This window comes from Bos indicus x Bos taurus, chromosome 4 (assembly GCF_003369695.1).
Source record: "Bos indicus x Bos taurus breed Angus x Brahman F1 hybrid chromosome 4, Bos_hybrid_MaternalHap_v2.0, whole genome shotgun sequence".
Lineage (NCBI taxonomy): Eukaryota > Metazoa > Chordata > Mammalia > Artiodactyla > Bovidae > Bos > Bos indicus x Bos taurus.
Window position 1 is genome coordinate 57,685,265 of NC_040079.1, and position 26,371 is coordinate 57,711,635.

General features: G+C 38.7%; 1 protein-coding gene across 1 annotated transcript in view; it reads right to left on the reverse strand.

Moving 5' to 3' along the window:
• Window positions 1-26,371, reverse strand: part of DPY19L1 (dpy-19 like C-mannosyltransferase 1) — a 92,920-nt gene that overhangs the window by 57,652 nt on the left and 8,897 nt on the right. Inside the window, exons 2-6 of the mRNA XM_027539509.1 lie at window positions 17,284-17,308; window positions 16,574-16,661; window positions 13,716-13,853; window positions 10,750-10,870; window positions 9,974-10,067 (exon numbers count right to left, since the gene is read on the reverse strand). Coding sequence (XP_027395310.1) covers window positions 9,974-10,067; window positions 10,750-10,870; window positions 13,716-13,853; window positions 16,574-16,661; window positions 17,284-17,308 — 466 coding nt within the window. The remainder of the gene's footprint in view (window positions 1-9,973; window positions 10,068-10,749; window positions 10,871-13,715; window positions 13,854-16,573; window positions 16,662-17,283; window positions 17,309-26,371) is intronic.

A 26,371-nucleotide genomic window follows, 5' to 3' on the forward strand; every position in this document is an offset into this window, starting at 1 on the left:
CCCATTTCCTTCTCCAGGGGATCTTCCCGACCCAAGGATCAAATCCATATCTCTTGCATTGCAGGCATATTCTTTACCGCTGAGCCACCAGGGAAGCCTGGTATTAAATTACCCTTGTGTAAATGCTTAAGAAAAAGAATATGAAAGAGTAATTTAGAAACAAATCAATCGAGAGGATTTCAAGTTGCAAATTTAATGAGATGTAAGCCTCAGCACCTGCTAGACCACCAGACCTGACTGAGAGCTGAGCATCCTCCCTTGAACTTTTTAATTGTTTAGTCCCTAAGTCGTGCACAACTCTTTGCAACCCCACGGACGGTAGCCCGAAGGGCTCCTCTGTCCATGAAATTCTCCAGGCAAGAATACAGGAGTGGGTTGCCATTTCCTCCTCCAGGGCATCCTCCTGGTCCAGGGATGGAACCTGCAACTACTGTTTGGCAGGCGGATTCTTTACCACTGATCCACCAGGGAAACCTTCTCTTAGGGGCAGGGATACTTTGAACATCAAGAAAAGAGAAAGTAAAAGGTGAGAAAGAGAATGAGAATCAGGAGGGCTGAGAAAAGTTCTCAGCATGGTCCTGCCACTCTGTTATAAGCAAATAATCAATGCTTTTAATTTAACTCTCTGTCTGCTAGGACCAAGAAAAAGAGTTTTATTTACAAGACTGTGAACTTCTTGATACATCACTGCAATGGTTATAGTGCCAAATACTGAGCCTCTCCTAAGGTAGAGATTCAAAAGGTATCTTTAGAGTAAGTGAAAACATGAAAAGTCTTCAATCAGAACACTGCTGGCATTCATTTTGGGGAACCTTGTGGTTAAACATACATTTCCTGTCATTGGTACTGGGACCTCCACTCCATGATGCACAATTTCCTCCCCATCAGCTCAGCCTTTACCCAGATGCTTCCTTCCCCTCCTGCCTTGAAACCTCACTCTGCTGGGAGAGTCACTCTGTCAGGCTCCTACATAGTTCTAGGCCCAGAGATGAGGCCAGCAGCCTCCTCTATTGTCATCTTCATTAAACCCTGCTCATCAGAGCTCATTTCTCTCACATGCTCTCCTCAGAGCTGTCATCTCCCAACACTCCAGCTCATTCCCAATATTCACAGCTTTCTCCTACCTCAAAGGTACACCGAGTTTCTTAACCCTCTGCTGAGCACCACTGGAGAAAATTATACCAATGTGCAAACCTGTGCTGTCCTAAAATTATAAAACAAAATTTTAAAAACCTGTCAATCACAAATCCTCATGAACTATGCCTCCCAAATACCTTGGAGACCGTCCACTTCTCTCCATCCCACCCCCACTAAACTAGCTCAGGCCACCACCCCCTTCCCCATGGACAACTGCAACACCTTCCCGCACAGCTTCATTAGGCTGTGCGTCCATGTTCACTCCTCCTACAATATTCTCTGCATTATGCCATCGTTACAAATAAATGAATACAATAACACGAACTACCCACTCAATCCTTCACTGGCATTCCATTGTTCTCCGGAGGAAATTCAAACACCTAAACATGTCTAGGATGCTGCGTGGGATCTGGCTGTGTATATACCTCCAGATCCCTTTCACTATTCTTCCTTCCACCCCAAAACCTGTGCTCCAGTTGCACTGTATTGTTACAGTCCCTCAAATGAAATCACAATGACTGCAGTGAGTAAAATAGCCTGGTGGGGAACAGCACTGATGGCAGAAGAAGAGATTCTAGGAAGAGAGATGCCTACGAGAGAAAACCATGGTATCCTAGTAAAGAGTGATGCTGGGGGTCCCAGAGAGAGAGAGAGAGAGAGAGAGAGAGAATGTCGGACTATCCCAGGGAGACAGAATGCTGGGGGACAAAGAAAGAAGTACAGGGATGCCAGAGATATTCTGAAGAAAGAAACCAATGGGATTTTGTGACTACTAGGACATCAGAGGTAGCAAAAGGGGACAGTCATGGATATCTTCTCAGGCTCAGACTTGGGCAACAAACAGTGTGGTTAGTGTCATTTGCTGAGATAATGACACAAGAGGAGGCAGAGTTTGTAGAAAAGACTCCAATATTTTCAACTAATAACTTTCATCAATTTATGCATGCTGAAGAGAAATACTTATCTTTTAAATATTCATATACAACTGTTATACCAAATGATTAAAGATGTGCTAGCCCACCAAGCTAATAGAACATTTGAAAAGAAAACAAAAACAAAAAAACATGGAGCTGGAAAAGTTTGAGCTGATACAATTCACAGCCTATTTAAGACACGTTTTTAACCAAAAATCCAGCCTGTGTAAACAGTAAATGCTGATTTATTAATGAAGAACAAAAAAGTCAAGTAAAATAATGAAAGCAAAATTAGCATAAAGGATAAGAAATTCAACTTTTCCTTAGAACAGGTGAAGGGCTAGGGAGAAGTAAAATCTTGATATAAAAACTTAGTTCTGCCACAGAGCCTAAAAAGAAAAAAAAAAAAAAAAAAAACCACTGTGTCAGTTCATAGGTGACTTGGGTTGGGTCATGAGAAGGACATGTACGAAAATTGGTTATATTAACTGTGACTATTCACTTCAGGACAGAAAGTGAAAGTCGCTCAGTTGTATCCAACTCTTTGTGACCCCATGGACTATACAGTCCATGTAATTCTCCAGGTCAGGACACTGGAGTGGGTAGCCGTTCCCTTCTCTGGGGGATCTTCCCAACCCAGGGATTGAGTCCAGGTCTCCCACATTGCAGGCGAATTGTTTACCAGCTGAGCTACAGGGGAAGAAAGGAGGGCATTAAGCAAAATTAAAAGGGAGGTCTGACATACAGACTAATCTTCCAGGTCCTCAAAGTGTCTGGAACCTATTTAGAAATAAAGTAGTTAAAAAAAAAAAAAATTCTAGTATCAAGGAAGCCACTATGAGTCTCCAATGGCCAAGGAAGACAACAGAAGAACACAAAACCGAAAGAGGATTTTCTTTGCACTCTGTGACTGGTTGGTTCCTCATGTGAAAGAAAGGCATTTTCTGATGAGTAGCTATGGTCTACAAAAGAATGGCCAGGCTTTTCTCACAATACAAATTGAAGGAGGATCTTCAGGTGAGAGACAATGCAAAAAACAAAATAAAACTTGAAGCTCAAAACTCTTTAGAAGAGCTGGAAATTTCATAGAAACTACAGTAAAACATAACAGGTAAAATAAGGGAGAGGGGAAAAAAAAACAGAAAATTATATTTCAATCCAAGAGTCCCCTATCCAAACAATAGGATTTTGAGGAAAAGAGAGACAATGGAGAAGAGAAAGTCATCAAAGAAATAATATAGAAAGTTTTCCCCAGAAGAATGCACATGTCCAGAGGAACAAAGCCTTTAGAATATCTGATATAAAGAATGAAACAAAATCTACTACATCATGACCTTTACTTAAGACATGGAAAAAAGAATCCAAAAGCTGCCAGAGAAAAAATGAACCAGGTACAAAAGGAATTGATGGCAGAACAGCACCTAACTTTTGAAAAGCCATAGTGAATCTTAGAAGACAGTGGAATAAAGTCTGAAGAAAACTAAAGTACTGAGTTGGCCAAAAAGTTTATTCAGGTTTTTAAGGAAAAACCCAAATGAACTTTTCTAAAACCAGTCAAACTAGTGACCAGTATAGTGTGGAACCAAAAGACATAGGGTTCCAGGAGAGAGGCCCCAAGGTTTAGGAGTGGGAAAACTGAAATGGTGAATTTTATATATTTGGCAACATATAAATTATTTTACAGCTTACTTGTGGTTTATAATTAATTGGTATACAAAAAGTGAAGGAAAACAAAATAATAGATGACTCTTAACTACAAGAAAAAAAATGTTTCCACATAAACAATTATTTACCCCACTAGACTCAGGGCTTCCCAGGAGGGACAGCAGTAAAGAATCTGCCTGCCAATGCAAGAGACACAAGAGATGCAGGTTTGATCCCTGGGTTGGGAAGATCCTCTGGAGGAGGAAATGGCATCCCACTGCAGTATTCTTGCCTGGAAAATTCCATGGACAGAAGATCCTGGCAGGCTGCGTTCCACGGGGTCACAAAGAGTCAGACACGACTTAGTGGGCCAAGCACAGAGCACAGCACTCGACTAAGCAGTGCGCAATATTTATTTGGTCTTAACAACATAAATATGGACCACTGTCTGAAAGTCATTTCTCTGGACAAAGAAACGGATGGGCGATGGGGACAGACAGGGCAACGGACTGGTGCTTCATTTCATCACAAAAGCCAACACAGAAAATGACAATTAACTTTAAAATCACTCTAGTAAGTCTCATACCCAGCTGTAGAATAGGATAAAAAAAAAAAGCTGAATAAACTTATTTGGGAACTTGCTGATTTTCTCTGGAGAAAGAACTATAAGTAAAACAATCATAAAAATTTTCCAGGTAACATGAAAACAGACATTCTTATTCATCACCAAAGGAAATAAAATACTACATTGTATTATTTTTTAAGCGAGGATAGTGGGTACTATACTATAGTAGATAATCACAGAGATGCATGAAACATAAAATAAGGGGTTTCATATAACTGTTTCTTATAAAGCCCTAAAAGAAAAGTTCAGTAAAAGTATTTTCCATGGAGAACAACAAACAAAAGCCCAGGGAGACAGCAGGGTCTGGAGAGGTAACAGGCAGCACAGGTGGACTCAGAGTCAACTTTACTCACTGCTCACTGTTTTCTCGGAGAAGGCGATGGCACCCACTCCAGTGCTCTTGCCTGGAAAATCCCATGGACCGAGGAGCCTGGTGGGCTGCAGTCCATGGGGTCGCGAAGAGTTGGACACAACTGAGCGACTTCACTTTCACTTTTCACTTTCATGCACTGGAGAAGGAAATGGCAACCCACTCCAGTGTTCTTGCCTGGAGAGTCCCAGGGACGGGGGAGCCTGGTGGGCTGCCGTCTATGGGGTTGCACCGAGTCGGACACTACTAAAGCAATGTAGCAGCAGCAGCAGCAGCAGCAACAACACTGTTTTCTACAGATCTACTCAGATGATGCTTAATCTAGAATGGAAAGCCAAATGCTGAAGGAGCCTCAAAACCAAGAAGAGGTATTTTCTGGGCACCCTGGAGAACACTGAATAGAAAAGGACTCAAAGATTCTATGACATGATCTAAAAATCTTACTCAAAATTAGGTGCTGTAATGATTCTATTTCTTGTCTTATTAACTGTGGGGAAAGGATTTTTATCCATCCTTCAGCTACAGTTTCTGTACCTCTCTACAGAAACTCTAAGATGGTGGCAGCCATAATCATCAGTGAGAGACGAAAGAAAAAACTAAGCACAAAAGTGCTGGGCATCGCATTTCTCTGTGAAAACCTTGAATGGCTTCATGTCATTATTTTACCATCCTTAGACTAAAACCAGACAAAAGAATGGCTTGGCCTGGCTGCCAGATAATCTCCATAGAAGGGGCTGGTGGTACAGGTGGATGGGACCACATTCTCACCACTGGTGCGACCAGATTGCAGTAGAGGAAGGAATAGGAGTTTTACAGCTTAGACTGGGGGTGACAAGGACACCCAAGCAGTAGTCCAATCAAAAAATCTTGTTTCCATTTTGTCCTCTGAAAGGAAAATGAAGAGATGTTCCTTGGCAGAAGGGAAGGAATCGAAAAACAGACAGACTGAAGGGTAGTGACAAATAAAGAATAACTCCTTCGAACTCTATAAAACCAACAGGGGGATGAGCCCTAAAATAAAAACACATCTTCTAAGGGACATCCCTCTTTCAGGGCTAATTCTGTCCTATATTAGTTTTCCACTAATAGAAACATTCAAGGTTTGTTTTGAATTCCTCTAAATTTCAAAGGAAGGCAAAATGATTAAACCCAACAAACTTGTGAAACAGATGTACTTCTGGAGCACACACACACACACCCAGACAGACACACACACCCCCAGACAGACACCTCTATCAGAGAAGTAATAGAGACAGACAAGTCCAACAGGAGTGAAAAGGAGAGTGAGGTGATATGGAGAGGCTAGGCCTCCTTGGGTAAAAGGCCTTTCAAATTCCCAGTTTCAGTTTTTATGAGGCCCAAATAGTTGGTTTCCTGTTCCCTAATTCCACAATACCTCTGTATCCCAGGACCACATCCCTCTTTTATTTGAACTAGTCAGAGTATTTCTGGTGAGCTATTTAGAAAAAAGAAATCCTGTTTAGAAACTCTCTTATTATTTGTATACATCTTTTATATCAATAAAATTTATAATAAATTTGTTTAATATGTATTTTTTTTCCAGAGAGCTGGCTGTTAAACATTTACCAGCAAACCATAACTTCAGGGTGAATAAATAGTTATATGTACCATCCAATCTATTCTTACTTAACAATCTCAATTTCCAGAATAATACTAAAATCAAACAACAAAGAAGAAAAGGATTAATATTACTTGCATGACATCTGCCCTTCAGGTCCAACAAGAAAAGCTTTTGGCATTTATCAATAAGAGAATTCCATCTCTCAGGAATGAATGAATTTCCCCAAGAAGCAATGAGGACTTTCCTAACTGCCTGTTAACTACTCTCACATGTTCCAACCTCCCTGCAGAACGGAGACATGAGGGGTCTTGAGAAACTGGCCCCCAGAAACTGTTAGTCTGCAGCTGAGAAATATCAGATTATCTTATGAAATACATAACTGTAACTATGACTTAACAACACAGCTTGTAGAAAATAACTAACAATAGGTGTTTTGAAGAAATACTAAAACACTGAGAATTCCAGACAAAAAGGTATATTATGAATAGGTCGTGTTTGCAAAAATGTCTTACTTCATCTCCTCAAGTCAGAGCTTGGCAGCCCAGCCCCATTTCATTGTTTGTGTATGTTTTGTTTTCCCTTCCACTTCCATTTCTGCTGAAATGAACTGGCTTACTTGACTTCAGAAAACTTAACACAGGTATTATTTTAAGACACTTCTGGATTTAAAAACATCATACTCAATTTGCCTATAAATTTCTAATCTGCTCAAAAAATTTCAACTTTCATTTCTCAATAGAAACATAGTTTTTATAAACAGATTCTAAATTCAATTGAAGACATCCTCCTCTTTATTCTTAACCCACATGTTAAGAAGTCTGCAGCTTTATCCCACTTTATAAAATTAGAAGGATGGCAAACCTAACAACCAGGGAAGAAAACAGTAAGAACTACCTAGTAATCTGAGACTTCTAAAAATATTCATGTCAAGAACATTTAAAAACGGAAGGAAAAAAAAATGATAGAAAAAGTGATGGAAGACTTGATTCACCGTAATATAAACCACGGTCCCTGCTGGAGTATAATTTACACACCTGGGCCCCCAGGGTGCAGTACAACTGCCAAGAGAACAGAAGTGACTCCACAGTGCTCATCTGGGGATGGTGAGGCTAGGAAGAGTCTAGACATTAGGATGTGTTTGGACAGGACTACAGAGATTGTGCAGGGAAATGAAAATGTGTGACACCAGTGTGGTCTCTTTACCCAAGCATAGCTCCAGAGGGTCGGCCACCAGGTACAAGAGTCAGACAACACCAAGGGGGCCGGCTGGGCTCAGAGCAGTAAAATGGGTGCGGCTGAAACAGGACGCGGTGCTCAGAGCTGGGAGAAGAACCAGAGACAGCTATTCGGAAAGACCCAAATCCCCTTAAGGTAAAGTCACTCCCTCCTGCTGCCCCAACCAGTGAGTGGTCTACAGATTTTTTTTTTTAGCCTAAAACAACAGTAAGAAATAAGACTTTACACCACAACTCAGCACACATACATGTATATACATATATACAATAAGCAACAAACAGAAGTTTCTCTAAATAACACCTATTTTATAAAGTATGGTACGTGTTATTATTCGTATTTGAATATATATGAATAACAAATATGAATAATAACACATACCATACTTTATAAAATACCATATATACCACATATATATAATATATGAATATACAATATATTCATATTCCTATTATTCATTTTTTTTTTCACGTAAGTAGGAATTGCTGGTCCCAACTCACTAAACTGATCTTAAAATCCCCTACGAGGTAACGCCCTCCTGTTTGACAGACTACTGAAGCAGTCACTGGCTGACTCTGGGGTGAGGTGACTGTCAAAGGTCACATGAGTTCATAGCTCAGCTTTGAATCTTGTCCCTCTATTGGTCACATTTCTGATTTCCTTCACTTGCTTTGGAAGAGGTTTCCAACCAGTCTGGCATTAAGCTCATTCATCAACCAGCCCAACTCTTTGCTCCAATCTGATCTTCCACAATGCCTCCTCAGTCATTTGTATCCCAGGAAAACTGATCTTCTTTCTACCCCCTCCCTATCCCAAAATGTCCACCTTTGCTTCTCCCCAGGGTTCTTTTCGACTCCACCTATCCAAAATGCTCTGATCCTCCAAGACAGAGCTAGATCAACTGCTCCAAACAGAACAAATTTCTCCTGCCTCCAGAACTGAAAGCACTTTATCCTTGCTGTCTATCTCGTACTGACACACGCCCACCACCGCTGCCATCTCCAACCTCACCCCACCAACATGCTCTCAGAACCCAAACATGCGGTCTCAAAAAGAGACCACTTAGTATGCACTCCAGGTGCAGACTGAACAAATGAACATGGAGGGAGAACACTGCTCTCTGCAGACTGAAAAATCTCTGGCCAGGGCCCAAAGCACCAAGAATCCCTCAGCCAAAACCAGAGCCTCACATTCTCTGCAGCAGATATTGTGTCTTCAACCTTTGAAATAATTGTCATCGTAAGCATTATAAGAAAATGATACAGCATGCTTACTTTTAGTGTTTAGAAATTCTTCTTTCAATTAAAAAAACAGTATAACTATAGGTTAGCAATTTAGTAAGAATGTCATGTTCCATGTTTTAACTTCTTTTAAAGTCTGATTTCCCAAATGCAATAAAGACAGCTGGGTACTACTCAGCAAAATGAATAGATTCCCTCCAAACTCATCTAACTTTGGCTCCTCATGAGACAAAGCACCCTGGCTTTGCTTTCCTTCAAAAGTCAGCCTCCTCTCCTGCTTACCAGATACTTCTGTTAAGTTAGTTCTGTGTATCTTGTTTCAAAAACAAAATTTTTCACATCATCTTTTAATCAAGAATTTTCATTTCAGTCTCCCCTAATTACATAATTCAAGGAACTTACTTAGAGCAAAGTCAGAAATATTAGCATCAAAGTATCTTAAATCTTTATGCAAATATATTTTAAGTTGATCTTCTAATAGCTTCCTCATTTGACAAATATTATCAAGCAACTGGTATATACTCAGATACTGAGCTAGGATGCAAGAGATCTTTGAGGTATTAAACTGTAAATGCCACACTTTCAAAGCAAAGAAAACAACAGGATAATAGCAGATTCACATGCATTAACCCAAACTGAAAATTACATATATACGCTATACTCCTGGACCTCAACGAATCAGGAAGAAGTCAAAAAAGAAAATTCTAAAGATACTCTGAAGCTAAAATAATTCAAACAAGTAGTAGAAGGAAGGATCAAAAAAGGAGAAATAGAAACACAAAACTCAGAAAATATGTTAATCTTTTAGTTTTAGAAATGTTGCTCAACTATGAAGTAAATGAAGTCAGTTACTAAATATCTGTAGAGACTATATTTCTATTTAAAATTAGCAGAATAGTCACTAACACCATTTGACAATAAATGGTCCTTTCCCTTATGTTCCCAATATTTTATGTAACCAATATATACTGCTTATGTACAAAAGCCCACGAATATTTAATATTTATCAAATATCCCCACCCTCCTCTACTTAAGCCTTTAAAATTATTTTAAATGTGGCTGACTATGCCAATGATGAAATCGTTCAAATGGGAAATAATTTTGTATCTACTAATAGATATATTAGAAATGACATTGTCATAAAACTGAACTATGTCAATCATCTCACTGTTCTTACTATTCTAGTATACAGTATAAACCATACATATTAAAAATGAGTAGTCTTACCTTAAATATGTGCCATATATGAAGAACAATGCCATCATTAGTCCATTTAAAATAAAAATTACAGCAACATAAAAGCAAGCAGGATCTCCCAATCCTTTAAAAATTAAAAAAAAAAGAATGCTTTAACTACAGATTACTTTATGTGTCCGACAATTCACATTAAAATGTGACTATTTTGAAAATGGTTGCCAGATACTTTTAATGGTTGCCTTGGCTCCCATATGAACACACGACACTAATGTGAAACATAGGTAAGACCAGAGAAGTAGCTGTAGTGGTTATGAAACAGGGCTGCAAATTCATGGATACTCCTCCTGTAGAGGTCTGGGGTCTGTGCCCCTGCTTTTAAGTCTGGCTGGGCTTGTGACTGCTTCAGCAGACCATGGCAGAAGCCATATGGAAGAGGCCATGCAGTATCCAACTTGGAGCCCTGAGCAACCACATGAGAAGCCTAACTACCCTGAGATACTAATACAGAAGCACAAGATGCATGAAAAGGGCACTTGTAGGTGTTCCAGTGAGGCTCAGCTGGGCTCAGCCTTGCAGGTACCCCAGTCAAGCAGCCAGAATGTAAGTGAAGTAGCTCCAAGTTAATTCCAGTGTTCCCAGCCATTTGAGTCTAGCAGAGTCCTCTGACATCGCAGAAACAAACCAACCATTCTATATCCCGCCCAAATTCCCTACTAGCAGAAACCATAAACATAATAAAAACCACTAAGTTTGCCGTAAATTTATTATACTGCAACAGACAACAGGACAATATCATGGAAACTTGCCTTCACAGCTTTCAATAGGGCTGAGTCCTTCTCCTCTGGTAACTGTCCAACATATCTTGGTTTGAATACCAATCAAATCCATTATTTTGGTATAAATCCTGTACCAGCTGGCTAAGATTACCTAATAGGAAAAGACAGGGAGACATTTTAAGAAAAAAGTATCCTCAACAGTTTCCTTACTAGAATATTTTTGAGACATTTTGATAATTGACAAATTTTCCCTTCCTGTACAATTCTCATCTGGGTCTCTTTAAATCTAGTAAAAGGAGCTTCACAGTCCTGTATGTAGATTCTTCATTGGTCAGTCTTCATGTGTTCACCCAGGGCTAAGAATAAAATATAACAAAAGATATACAAATCTGTAATCTTCAAAAGCTATAAAATTCAACTAAGGGATACAAAACAAGAGTTGAACAAACAGAAAGATATTCTATCTTCCTGAACAGATTTAATTTTTCAAGATGTGAATTCTTCCTCAAATTAATTCATAAACATAAAACAAAGCTAAGCAAGATCTCAAGTGCCTACTGAGATGTGTTATATGGAAAAGACAAAACGGAGATAACTGAAGAAAATGTCCTAACAGATAATAAAATTTGCTACTTATATAATTAAAATAGTGTGATGCTGGCACAAGAATAGTCAGACAGATCAAAGTAACTATGGCAGAGGCAGTGGAATGCCACAGGTCTCTCTTCGGGGCTGAGGCACTCATTCCCTGAGCAGTGGGGAGGGGTGGTGGCTGACAACCCTCAGCTGGGTTTCTCTCTGGGAACTACCCTCTGCAGTAGAGAGTAAATTCACTAAAGGTCACCCTCCCCAAGGGTAACTGCAGCCATAACTAGTCAACAGGGGGGAATATAAAGGTCAGAGGCCCTTGCTTCAGGTAGGACAACTCTGTAGGGTCATCCCAGTTCCAGAGCTTCCCCAGAGATTGGCTGAGGCCTCTGCTATGACCGGATCACAGCTCAACTCCTCCGCCTGCCTCCTCCTAATTCTTTCATCCCCCTTCAGATATTGCCCTCAAGGGTATTCCCCTATATACTTCAGGTACAGATCTCCATCTTAAAGCCTATTTCTCAGGACCTCAACCTAAGGTAACACTGAACAGCAAGTCCAAAAGTAGTTGAAAGCATATGTGTATAATAATTTTGGAAATAATAAGAGAAGCAGGCAGAAGATGGACTACTCACCCAAGTGCTGGGTTACATAGAAGACCATTTTGAAAAAATAAAAGGTTAGATTCCTGCCCCAAAACTGAGTATTCAAACAAATTTCATATAAATTAAAACTGTAAATCTCAAAAACATAATTATAACAATTAAGAATAAGTTTTTTTTTACATATATGAATGAATAAAAAACATAAATCTAAAAGATTCATAGACATGATAGCTCTGACAAGAAAAAATACATTCACATCATACTGTACAAAGCTAAAGGGCAAACAAAAAGCTGGAGAAAATGTCATATCCGTATAGCATAGTATTAACTTCCTGCATATAATGAGCTCTTACAAAATGTCAATAAAAATATAGACAAAGGGCATGAATAAGCAATTATTTTAAAAAGTGAAAGTGCATTTAATACATAGCACTGAAAATATACATGTACATACACAAATATATAGCAATGAACAAAACACATCACATGATCTTAATTTTTTTAGCCATTAAATTAGCAAGGATGCAGAGAAACAGGCATTTTTAAAAACACTGCCCATGGTAATTTTCATTAATAAATCCTATCTAAAAAGCATTTTGGCAACATGTACCAAAATCATTAAAGCCTATATTCTGTTGAACTAAATAGTTCCACATCCACAAATTTACAGTTTAAAAAAACATAAGTATATGTGTATCCCCATCCACAAATTTAGAGTTTAAAAAAAAACATGGATATTTGTAAAGATTTTGCTTCAAGAATGTTTACTGAAGCTTTAGGATATTTTAAAAGTTGAAAACAACCAAAATTACCATAAAAGATGAACTAAATAAACAATGGCAGATTGTATTACTGCCATAAAAAATGATGCTGTTGAAAAAAGATGATTTAGGAAGATGGTTTTAAATATTCTTAAAAGACAAAAAGTATTTATAAAAAAAAGTGTTGTGTGATCCCATTGCTGGAAAAGTAAATGCAGACATGCACAGAAAGTACTCAATAAGCACTTTGGTGGTTATTTATTGGTCTCTATCTCCTCCATAATTAAGCAGGCTAACTCAGTTCATCTGGAAGTTAGACTCCTCTCACTCAAAGGGAAATGACCAAGAGCCCTGATTAGTGCTGACACTGAGCCCAAGCCTGAGATCTCTCAGCACCAAGGCAGCCATGGCCCGCTGCACCGGGTAGCACCCCTTCTGGCAGCATCAGCATGCTATGAAGGGGCCAAGGGGAGCGTGCTTAACAGGAGAGCCCCACGAGGGATGTCACCCAGGAAGTCACCCCTTCTGGCAGCATCAGCATGCTATGAGGGGGGCCAAGGGGAGCGTGCTTAACAGGAGAGCCCCAAGAGGGATGTCACCCAGGAAGTCACCCAGGTAGGTCCTGGAGAATGCCTTAGGGATGCATTAAATAGTTACTGATAGCACTGCCTTCCTATCTCAGCTCCTTTCTTCCATTCCCACCAGGGGAAAAGCGCATCCGATTAAATGAAGAATCTCAGGTAAGGAAGAAACAGTATTCGGCAAATGACACGTTAAAGGTAATGTAATACCTATAAACACACCAAATCTAGTTCCCACATTTTCTAAACCATGCAATCATAATACTCATTTCCATAAAATCATTAAAGACCCCAAAAATTAATCATGATTTTTTTCATATTCCTTTCTAAGAAAAGATATCCATTTATTTTTAAAAAAGATAAAATTTAATATATTGAACTAGATCTTAGATTTAGAATCACCATTTAATATAAGTAATACTTTATAAAGTAAAAAAATCATAATTGCAAAAGTATCTTACCTCAGGGTAAAGATTGAACCTTTTTAATGTATTAATAACAAGGGGATATTCAGTCAGTTTATCATTCATAATCATCCATACTCCATTCAAAAATGAGGGTGCTTCCACAATAGTCTTAAAGTAGGAATAATACAGTCCCTGAAACAAGCACATGTTATAATAAAAAGTACATAATTACTATGCCTCGTATTAGCTTAAAATAAAACTTAAATATACTGTTTTTTAAAAACAAAGCAATCACGCACATAACAGCTACAATTAATTTCACAGGATTCTGGTCACTAATAAATGCTCAGGTTGCAAAAAACTTACATATTTTAGCATAACCTTGTCTTAATTGAACAACTGATCTCAAAACAGCTTAAAAAATAGCTTTAACATTTAAAAAGTCATATAACTCAGAGAGCATGCTCATTTAGGAAACCCCTATAAACCCTGGTGGGCTGCAGTCCATGGGGTCGCTAAGAGTCGGACACGACTGAGCGACTTCACTTTCACGTTTCACTTTCACGCACTGGAGAAGGCAATGGCAACCCACTCCAGTGTTCTTGCCTGGAGAATCCCAGGGACGGGGAGCCTGGTGGGCTGCCGTCTATGGGGTCGCATAGAGTTGGACACGACTGAAGAGACTTAGCAGCAGCAGCCGCAGCAGCATAACCCACACTAACTGAAGAGTTAGAAAAGGCTTCTTTCAGTGTTAGAAAGGGTTCTTCTCAGCTCAGCATAAGTTAAGAACCCTGCAGAACTGGAGCTGTGAAGACAGAAGAGAGGGACCATGGTAGTACTCCCATTTTGAGGAAAAAAATGCTTTACTAGTAGTCATGTATGATGTGAGAGTTGGACCATAAAGAAGGCAGAGCACCGAAGAACTGATGTTTCTGAATTGTGGTGCTGGAGAACTCTTGAGAGTCTCTTGGACAGCAGGGAGATCAAACCAGTCAATCCTAAAGAAAATCAATCCTGAATACTCATTGGAAAGATTAATGCTGAAGCTGAAGCTCCAATACTTTGGCCACATGATGTGAAGGGCTGACTCCAAATGCAATATAACTGGTATCTTTATAACAAGAGGGAAATTTAAACAGAGATATAGGGGGAAATGCTTCATGAAGACAGAGGCAGAGATTGGAGTCATGGTACCTACAATGCAAGCCAAGGATTGCCAGAACCATGAGAAGCTAGAATGAAGTCTCAGAGAGAACATGTTCCTGCCATCACCTAGATTTTAGACTTCTAGCCTCCAGAACTGTGAGAAAATAAACTTCTGCTCTTCTAAGGTACAAGTACTTTGTTATGACAGCCCCCCAGGAAACTACAACCTACCTTATTTATAGGTTTGATTTTGGAATCACGTAAATATCTTATATAACTAAAATTTAAAACAAAAAAGTTTATATGCCTAAATATCCAAAAAATATATAAGAATTATTAAGTTGGCAAAGGATTTCAAACAAATTTAAGATATAGTAATTTTATTGTACATTCCTAGTTGAATATACATTAAAGTCAAAAATAAAACCACAAACAAGTTTTAAATTATTTCTAGTAATCATTTTTAACAATATATTTGATACTTTTATTCCTCAAATATAGGTAATGTGAAACCAAGATTCTCAGGCTAACAGAAGAGATACAAATTTAATATCAAAAAAGTAATTAATCTAAATTTGAATTTATAAATATAAATAATTTATTTTTTCTTTTTAAAAAATTGTTTCCTAATTCTATCTACTAAAAAGGCCTAGGCACAATGGCCAATCTAGCATAAAATACTAGCAATGAGCACCTCTATCACCAAAATTGTGGCCTCTAAATACCATTTGCTACTGGAAGGAATCAGGGCTCCTTAGAATACTGGATGATTCCAGGTCTGGAAAGGAAATGTCTTCCAGTACCAGAAAGTTAAGGAAGCTACATAATACTAGTGAGGTCATATCAAGGAGGGTGTGTGTGTGTACATGTTTGTGTGTGTGTACACACACTCAATCATTTCCAACTCTTTGCAACCCCATGGACTACATATAGCCCACCAGGCTCCTCTGTCCATTGAATTTTCCAGGCAAGAATACTGCAGCAGGTTGCCATTTCCTACTCTAGGGGATCTTCCCTAGAGGGAAGGGATAGGGATCAAACCCATGTTTCTTACGTCTCCTGCATTGGCAGGCAGATTCTTTACCACTGAGCCATCTGGGAATCCCAAATCAAGGAATCACAGAGCCAACTGCAAGGACTCTCACCAGCAAAAGACAGGTAAGTTTAAGAAATCTGTTAAAATCTATCAGGCCGTAAACATACACCCAAAGACAAAACTCTGCTTGTCACCATTAAAAGATGCTAGGGAAGCAACTCATTTTTCCGAAAAGTTGTAATAGAAGGAAAGCATCAAGCATTTTCCTGTCTTTCCTGTGTAAAGTGTAGCTCAGAGAAAAAAGCCAAATAAAGAAGAACATCTAAAGTTCTTCTTTATGGAGTTGTTATGGTTAGTAAATGCCCATTCCCCCAGCCTATTTAAACACTGATTGATATTTGATGATACTAAGTAACTGTTCTTCAATATTTTCAAGTATGACAATGATACTGTGGTTAACAAAAAAGTCCTTTATTTTGAGACATACATGAAAAATATGTACAGATGAAATGATACGGTATCTGAGGTTTCCTTTAAAAAGAGATGGGTATATGAAAATGTAGATGACAGAAAAATGGCTATGTGTCTTCAGTTGTTGAAGCTAGAGGAATGGGTAGGGGGACTTGGGTCTACTCTTTCTGCTTTAAAATATCTGAAAATTTCCATGATAAGAAGCCTAAAATATTTAGATTATTAAACTACTACAATAAAATAGTACATGAAAACTAACCATTTCAGTGCGAAAAGCCATCTCTCTTTCCAATGTTGAGAGGTGAGAAAAATGACGATCATTTTCAAAGAGGTGTGTTATATGACTCCTGTAAAACAAACAGTAACAAAGCAACTGTGTTGAAACTTATACTAAGTATAATTTTAAAAGAAACTCTAAAAGCAAACATAAAATATTAATACTCTACATATTTGCACTTAATTTTGTGATAAAACTCAAACACAACAGTCTCCATATTTGCTCTTTCATTCAATATATCTTATATTTCCACTAAAATTTCTCTCTATAAGAAAACACATTCAAATTAGATTTTAAAATTAGAATGAACCAGAATAATGATACTATAAGCCAAAAACAATAAAATTATAGATTAAACTATAAATGTCATTGGGTTACTATTTCAGAAATGTCTGATTTATGAAATTCATATTTCTTCTTATCCAGAAGATTAAAAAACTTAATCTTCTCAATGTGAACACTATATTAATGTTAAACAGTTTCAAATATAACCTCATTAATAATATATCTCTTTTTTATTAAAAATTGCATTATTCTGGCTCTGATTTATCAATTAAACTACATTTTCATACTAGTGTGCTGCATGTAATATATATTCATCCTTATACTGGAATTATTCATATATATATGAAATAGGATGATAGGCTGTAAACATCTGCCTAAAATATACCATAGGAGAAAAACGTTCTTACCAGTGCAACACTGCTGCAAAGGCAGCTGCAAGAAAAAAGAAACGTAAATCATTATTTTAGCATTGAAAGTGTTTTCACCTTACAGAAAAACATTGTAAAGATAAGCATGATAAAGTCTGGGAACTGTAGATCCTGAACTCATAGGGAGCGGATAAAGAATGGGGACTCTTCAAAAAAAGTCCCAGAGCTCTGCTTAAAATACCAATGGACTAAATTATAAAAGAATTAAGCATATAGCTATAATTTTCATTCACTCAACAAAATAAACGAGGAGCTATTAATATTATTTGCCAACAACCATACAAGAAATGTTTGGATGGAAAGTTCCACAAACTCAACTGCAAGAAGGACAGAACTAATGGTGAGAGGCAAAAGAATAAAGATATGGTAACTTCAGGGAACAGGACTGGAGAGGGATAGAAAAAAGGAACTATCACTTCGATACATGCTGCAATATCTGAATTTTTATAGTAAGTTTTAATATTTTTAAACAAATTTAAAACAAAACAGGAAGGAAGAAAAAGAGGTGGAAAAAGAAAATAGAAAAACTGGTAATAAAACCAGTCTCATACAAGAATCAATAGTTTGCCTTCTATACAAGTACAAAGAACACATTAAAAAGAATCCAGAAAACAGTATTCTCATATCACAAGATTCATCTTATTGTAGGCTTCTGATTAAATAACTACAAGGAAACCAAGTATGAAATACTCTTAGAAATGAAAGACAAACAGCTCAGATCTTATTGTCTTATTTTTATAGAGGTATTTCTATTTAAAATTTTAAAATTCATTTTACCTAGAAGACACTAATGGTTACAAAAGACAAAGAGTTACTCTTTCTAGATCATTGAAACTACAAATATTTAACTAGGTTTGTCATTTGACATTTGTTTGTAAAGGGTTCTTTGATCTTTTGAAACTTTGATTTCTTGTTGAGCAATCTACTACCCACTTCCTTTAAAGATGTCATACCACCATAATAAAATTTGGGCTTTATTTTATTAATGTCTCAACTATTATGTCCTGAATAAATCATTCTTCTGTTATAGAATGTAAATACCACCTTTATCATGCTGAAGAACTGTTACACTTATACTTTGGTAATCCTTTAGAGATTATAATTTTGACATCATTGATAAATCGGAGAAGGCAATGGCACCCCACTCCAATACTCTTGCCTGGAAAATCCCATGGATGGAAGAGCCTGGTAGGCTGCAGTCCATGGGGTCGCTAAGAGTCGGACAGGACTGAGCGACTTCACTTTCACTTTTCACTTTCATGCATTGGAGAAGGCAATGGCAACCCACTCCAGTGTTCTTGCCTGGAGAATCCCAGGGACGGGGGAGCCTGGTGGGCTGCCGTCTATGGGGTCGCACAGAGTCAGACACACGACTAAAGCAACTTAGCAGCAGCATTGATAAATAAATATGGGAAGAATCTACATGTTTACAGCACATATATGTTATTATCCATAAACATATAGATTCAATTATTCCAACTCTCTTTTCAATTGCCCCTGACAAAACTCCTATCAGTAGAGCTAATAATATAAACTTAACTCATATTTCTTATTAAGTCTTTCCTGGGAGTTTTAACACTTTTTCTCCTGCTAATAAATATGAAATTTTGTTTTCATTATACTTCACTGGATATTGTTAATGTATTTATTTTTGAAGTGTATTTATTTGTAATGTATTTCCTTTGCTATACAATTGATTCTTTTAGGGTTTTTTTCATCTCTATTTCTAATCATCTCTAATTCTCCATTTTAAGTAATATTTTTAAAAGATAATTTTGTTCCTGTTTAATAATTTTACTATTTTAGTTTATTCTTCCCATGTGACAATAATAATAAACTTCTAGAATAATACTAAGTAATTCTGACAAAAGAGGGCAAACTATTCTGGGCACTTTAACAGAAAGGCATTTTACATTATGCCTTTAAATTAGCCTCTGACCTTCACAATTCTGCAGTAATACATATGATTTTTCAAGATCATCAGCTCTCTGCTCCCTCAGAATACTATAATTTCTCAGAAGGAAGACACAAAGTCCTTTTGGTGCCTTCCTTTAATTCAATCCTTGCAACACTAGTCAATTCTTGGATTTCTCAGCATCTGAATGACCCTCTTTCAGTTTCCAATGTTGATTCATAAACTGTCCAATGTTTTAAATTTCTGTTTTCATTTCAATTTAACAATAACAATAGTTAATTAGTAGCAGTAGTAGTAATAAAGCAGCTAACATTTGAATTCTTATTACCTGCCAGGCATTTTTAAGTGCTCTACTTGAACTAACATAGTAAGTCCTCACAAGCATCCTACGTGTTAAGTACCAACACTTCCCTGGTATACAAATAATAAGGGCTTCAGGTGGCTCAGTGGTAAAGAATCCACCTGCCAATGCAGGAGACTCACGAGGTGCAGGTTCGATGGTAAAGATCCCCTGGAGGAAATGGCAACCCACTCCAGTATTCTTGCTGGGAAATCCCACAGACAGAGGAGGGCTACAGTCCATAGGGTCGCAGCCCATGGGGTTGCAGAAAGTGGGCAGGACTGAGCAACTTAGCATCCAGCACACATATAGATAATAAGTTGATTCTCAGGGAACTTTAGAAACTAGCCCAAGAAACAAAGCGGATAAACAGAGAAAGGGAAGTTGGAAGCAGGAATTCTGACCTAAGACCCCTGTTCTGTGTGGCCTCTTGTGGAGGACGGAAGGGCTGCAACAAAGGCCTCCTTACCCTAAAGTATCTTATTCCCCTTCCATCTTTCTTTTATTATTTTAAGAAAAAAGAAAAAAAAGGCTACAATTCATCTGTTGATACAGGCAGCGTATTTTATAGAAGCTATTTTTATATAAAAGTATAGAATTATGCTTTAATTTATTCAATTGAGGTAAATTCTATGTATATGTCATCTGAAAATGAAAACCCCAGTAAGTAAAGCAGATACTGCCTTGTGAGCACATAATTTAAGCATAAAGACATACAATGACAAAAACTTCTTAAAACATCCCCAAAGAGCTTTTCATGCCTTCTTGCCTACAGAAAAGATTATGATTTTCTCTAAATATATTCTGGTGATTATTAATCCTGTGTATAGTCTTTTGGGAGTGTCACAAAGTTGATAACCAATTTTTCCAGTTTAACTCGTATGTTATTTTTGTCATTCTAAAAATCAGAACATAAAAAAAAAAAGCTTTCAAAAATTCCAAAACTATTCTATGAGAAAAATGGTGTTCAAAGAGTGAAGGTTTGCTTTGTAATCTAACTCAAAAGACTGCAATCCTGTGGCTGAGAATTCTGTAAGGCTCTTAAGTTTTGCTGGAAGCACGCAAATTACCAATACTCTGAAACTAAACTGGCCACTCCTTCCACTTTATGATTAAAGAAATTTCGTACCAGATTATATGTCACATTACATCAATTTTCAGCCTTACAGGATTTGAGCTGCTTCTTCATTGAAAATTATTCTTCTCCAGTTATTAGAATCTTGTTTAAACAAAATAGAATGCAATTCCCTGAGGGGAGAAACAATGTTTTACTGAATTCTACCATAGTAGTACTTAGCAAGAAGCTGAAAACAAAGGCCGACTCAAATGCTGAATTAATGCATTTAAGGGGGAAAATTAAATAATCCTAAATCATGTCCACATAATAAACCAAAGTTGAATGTACTTTGACAGTTAGCTATACACACACACACAAACACAGTGTGCATGTAATTGTTTTGTTTTCAAAAATGGAGTCCCTGTGATCAGTGCAAATCAGACCCTCTGCCTAGGTGCAGCCTGCTGCCTAAGCCTCCAGGTTCTCAGTCCTGAACCCCAGCACAGTGGAGTTCCAGAGGCCTGCCCCAGCTCTGCTCCCACTGACACTCCTCTGTCCAGCCACAGCTCAGAAAGTGCGGAGGGGGTGCCCCTCGTTGCTCCCCACCGCATGCATGGCCTGTATCGTTTCACTGCTGTGAAGAGGGCAGAAGGAATGGAGAAAGAAACAGACAGGAGGTTATTCCATGCTGTTCTACTCAGTCCTCGAGGGCTCCTAAATCCCATCCCCTCTCCAACCAGCAGATCCCCCAGATCTCTCTCCCCAGCTCTGGCAGTCTCTCCCTTCCTCCAGGTCGCCTTGCCCCAGCAGGTGACTCAGAAGTCCTGGTCTCTTCCACAGACCCTCCCACCCACCCACCCAGTTAGGATTCCTCGGAAGTAGAGCTCCGCGACCCGCTTTCCTAAGGTTCCTCAGCCGAGTCTCCTGCACACTAAAGTTGGACACCCACCGTCCTTTCTCTCTTCCTCCTTCTCAAGGCAGAGAGCAGGAACTGTAAAGCTGTGAGCCAGGGTGCTGTGGCTCCCTTCACCCCTCTGTGACAACCTGCCGGCCACAGAACTCCAGCCACAACTACGGTTGCCCGCCTACCCTACACTGAATCCCTTACACGTGGGCTTCATAACTAGGACTTGCCTTAATTCTCAGATACCTTCACAAGCTCTCTTGAGTATCACAACAATCCTGTATTTATTCTCATTTTACAGATGAAAAACTGGGCCTCTGAAAGGGTATTCCCTCCAAGCAAGAACCTGAACGCAGCCTCCCTCCAGAGCCTCAGTTTCTCTCCAGTGACAGAGCTGCCTCCCTTTCAATCTTCATGCACTTGATGACTTCATCGTGTAACAATATTTATATGGAGAAATACATTCTAAGTCCAAAATGACTTGCAAAATTTAAAAATACAACTTATTCCTAAATTGAGGTTAATCCGTACTTAAAGCACTCTGCAGTTTTGGCCTCCCTAATGCCCAAGTGACAAAATGACATAAAAAGAAGTTAAGAACTCTTCTTAAATCCACTGGACAAGATTTTCAAACCAATCTTGACAAGTTCCATATTCAACCTCTTTCTAATTAGTTATAACAGTTGTTTTCAAGGGACCATTCAGAGTTTAAAAGTTTCTTTTCAGAAGCTGAAGTCACTAGGAAGTAGTCTACCTGTTTCACACCAACAGTCTTTCCTAGAGAAGGAAGTTGATTTCTAAACATAAAGATTTAAGCATCTCCTCCCCATGTCTGAAGTCCCACTGGCTTTTCCGTGGCTCATACCATGGAGCCCACATTCTGGCCTTTTTCTGGTTAATCCCACCACACACCCTTCACATAGGCTGCATAGGGCAACGATCCTCTGAAACACCTAGTATTTTAATGATGCTTCCTGATAGCTTCCCTGATAGCTCAGTTGGTAAAGAATCCGCCAGCAATGCAAGAGACCCTGGTTCGATTCCTGATTTGGGAAGATCCCCTGGAGAAGGGAAAGGCTACCCACTCCAGTATTCTGGCCTGAAGAATTCTATGGACTACTGTCCATGGGGTTGCAGAGTCGGACATGACTGAGCAACTTTCACTTTAATTATGCAGTATGCCTGAAACTCTTAATTCATCCTTCAAAGTTAAAGGAATTCAAAAGTGGTATTTTGAGAAGCCTGTTCTGCCAATAGGTATTAAACCTTGCTTGTTGTATTGCTGTTGTTCAGTCGCTAAGTTGTGTCTGACTCTTTGCGACCCCACAGATTGCCCGCCAGGCTCCTCTGTCCATGGGATTTCCCAGGCAAGAATACTGGAGTGGGCTGCCATCTTCTCCTCCAGAAGATCTTTTCGACCCAGGGATTGAACCTGTGTCACCTGCATTGGCAGGCAGATTCCTTACCGCTGAGACACCAGGAAAATTCATTATACCTTGTTAGGGAAGTTAAAATGGAGGAAGTCTTGTTCAGGCTTCAGAAGCAGGAGAGCAGGCCTCTGATCTGCTTCTAACCTGCTGGACACTGCCCAGAATCCATGCCTGCCTGCAAGCACAGCAAGTCTGGAAGCACTTTAGGTAAGAAAGGGAGTAAGTCTTAGAATTTTCTTGAGCCCCTAAGTGTCTGGCCAACCCCCTCTTCCCTGCTACCAGGGTCTAAGATGTCTTATGACTCACAAGATGAAACAAACAGCATTGTAAAAGACAGTAAACCAGAGCTGCTTTTTTGTATGCAAACTAATGATGGTATCAGTTTGTATGTTGGAATTATAAGCGGGATCCCTCAAAGCTGCAATTTGAAGTCTCACCCACGGTCTGGCCACTGCCTGGGACCTTGGGCCAATTGGGACTCCAGATTGCTCTCATTCAGGACTCGCCAGCGCTGTTCAAGTCTGGATGTTGGTGATGTATTGCTGTTACACATGTATGTTTCACATATATGATAATGAAGGACAGGGAAGTCTGGTGTGCTGCGTTTCATGGGGACTCAAAGAATCAAGCACAACAGCGACTGAACAACAATGCTATTACTTCTCTCCATTGTTTCTAATTTTTTTCTTTTAATGACTGTATATTTAAATTAAGTCAAATAATCTATAGAAGGTTGAAATTGTTTATGTGTTTGTAAGGCACTCTTTCGTTCATGAATCCTTCAAACCTAAAGCGAAAGTAAAAACTTTCCACCAAAATTACTTTTATCACAGTTCCCTATGCTGGAGTACTTGAGACTGAAATATAAGCCAACATCTGGACCTTTAAAGATAAAATCTTTGAGAGATAAGATTTAGGTACATAAAATAATGAGAGAACACCCGCACCCAAGTAAATAGCACAAAGTCTATGAACCGTAAGAAATCTGAGAAGGCAGATCAATAATGGCCACTCAGGGCAGGGTTTATTAAAGTGGGACTGGGTGGGCAGAAGTGAGGGGGAGAGGTTGGATTTCAGGACATGATTACAACTTAGGTAAGGATTTATGTTGAGTAGCCAAAAGACAGCTACAATAAAGCTGGATGTGGACTCTGATCCAACATAGCAAAAGAATTCCCATCACTAATATTGACGATACAGAATACACATGATACTGACAATAATGAGGTGTCAACTGAAGGCTCACTCACTATATATACAGCGTGTCTGGCTCTCAGAGCTCTATGAACACCAGTGGCGCCGGGGATGAGGGGGTGGGGGCGCGGGTATTGTCATAGCTCCTCAACCAGTGGTACCAAGAACCGGAGCCAGCAGAGTGCCCCCTGGGCCAGAAATATCTGCATTTTGAAGAGACCATTTACTCTCACACTCACACCACACAAACATTACCATTTTTTACTGTGCGCCACGATGTACAAAAAAAGGTTCAGAAGCACTTTCAGTCAGTAAAGAAACAGAGCAAGATTTAGAAAGAACATCATAAAGCAGCAACATAGAGCAAAAGTGATCTAAACCCTGGGATTGCATTAGAATCATCAGTGTTGCTAAATAAAACTAGAGATGTCTGAGTATTAATCCAGGGTGCCTAAATCTGAAACTCCAGGTTTTCTTATTTTAATACTTGAATGATTCTAATCTACAGTCAAGGTTAATGATCACTGGTACAGAAACGGCTGGAGCAAAATATTCATACATGTTCACAAAATGTAAGAATTGGCTGCTTTGTATTCCACATGTTTTCTAGCAATAATTAGGTCACCTGGGAGCTTATCAGAAATTCAGACTCTCAGGTCCCATTCCAGATCCCCAGACCCCTGAGCTGATTTATAAACACTTCTAAGGGCAATATCTCAACACTGACAGCACACTGGAATCATCTCGGAGCTTGGACACTGCTAGACCTGGTACTGGGGATGATTCTAACGTGCAGCCGCGGATGAAAACACTGATGGCGGTGGGGCATGTTAAGACTGCATCCCTGAGCCCCCACTCTCAGAGATCCTGATGCAATAGATCTCACTTGGGGCTTAGAAAGCTACATTTTTAACAGTTTTTGTTATGAAAAGGGAAACAAATTCAAAAGGTATTCTGAAGGAAAAAATTGTCAAAATCCTGACAGCTGAGAATTATAATTAAGAAAGGGAAAGAATTAAAATTAAGAATCAAATTCTTCTTTACATTCTAAGAAGAAATATTCCTGGGATTTCATATGACTTATTTAGCCTCAGTTTAATTTTCATCAAATGTGAAATGAGGGTTTTTACTTGGTTATCTCTACTCCTAGCATTTAATAACTCCACATAGCTACAACTGGGGATGTCCCTGGTGGCACAGTGGTAAAGAACCTGCCTTCCAATGCAGGAGACACAGGTTCAATCCTAGGTTGGGAAAATCCACTGAACAAGGAAATGCCAACCCACTCCAATATTCTTGCCTGGGAAGTCCCACAGACAGAGGAGCCTGGTGGGCTAGAGTGCATGGGGTCGCAAAGAATCGGACACAACTTAGCGACTGAATAACAACAATAGCTACAACTACTAACACTAATAAGGACTTCAGATTCTCCAAAGGGCCTCCATGATTATTTTCTGTTTTCCTTTTGGATATTTCTGCTCCCCAAACTAAAAAAAGCCTTGGCAGGTTTGACCCTTTTAATTTGTTTTCTTGTTTCAGTAGGCAAAAAACATACTCAATTGATTAATAAGACACTGACTCCCAAAGTGAGAAGCAGGATTACTTTAAAATTCAGTCATGACTGGAAGAAAACCATATAGCTCCTAGATAAGATCAAGAATTCACAGTGGTCTACGTAATTATACTTGTAAGGTTGACCATAGTTAATTTGAATCTCCTCCATATATCTGACACTGAGCAAAATAGTATCTTACAACAGTTAGGGAAAAATTAAGAAATTTCAATTATCATGAATAAACCTATTTATCAGTTGTAGTTCACTGAGCACTTTCAAAGATTAAGCAAAAAGACCCAGACTTCCTTTTGAGGCAAAAAATGGCTCTTATTTTCCCATGAGGCCCAAGGTCGCATGACTAGGATAAACCAAGGCTTCCAGGAAAGCCTGAGTTTCATGACTCTGGTTTTCTTCTCATTGGAAGCTCAAGCAGAATAAAAATGCTAATAAGCACATTTAACCAAAAGGATGTACTGGCATAAAGGAGAAAACTCCTGAGAAATAATTTAAAAATCAAGGACAAAGGTTTACTTTGAAGTGAATGAAAACAACATGGAAAGTAAATACCACCCCCTCCAAAAGAGTATAAAAATTAGACTTCTAAACAGAGAATTATACAATGTAAATTTTCACACTTTAAAAATATTTATGTATCAGTTCAGTCAATTCAGT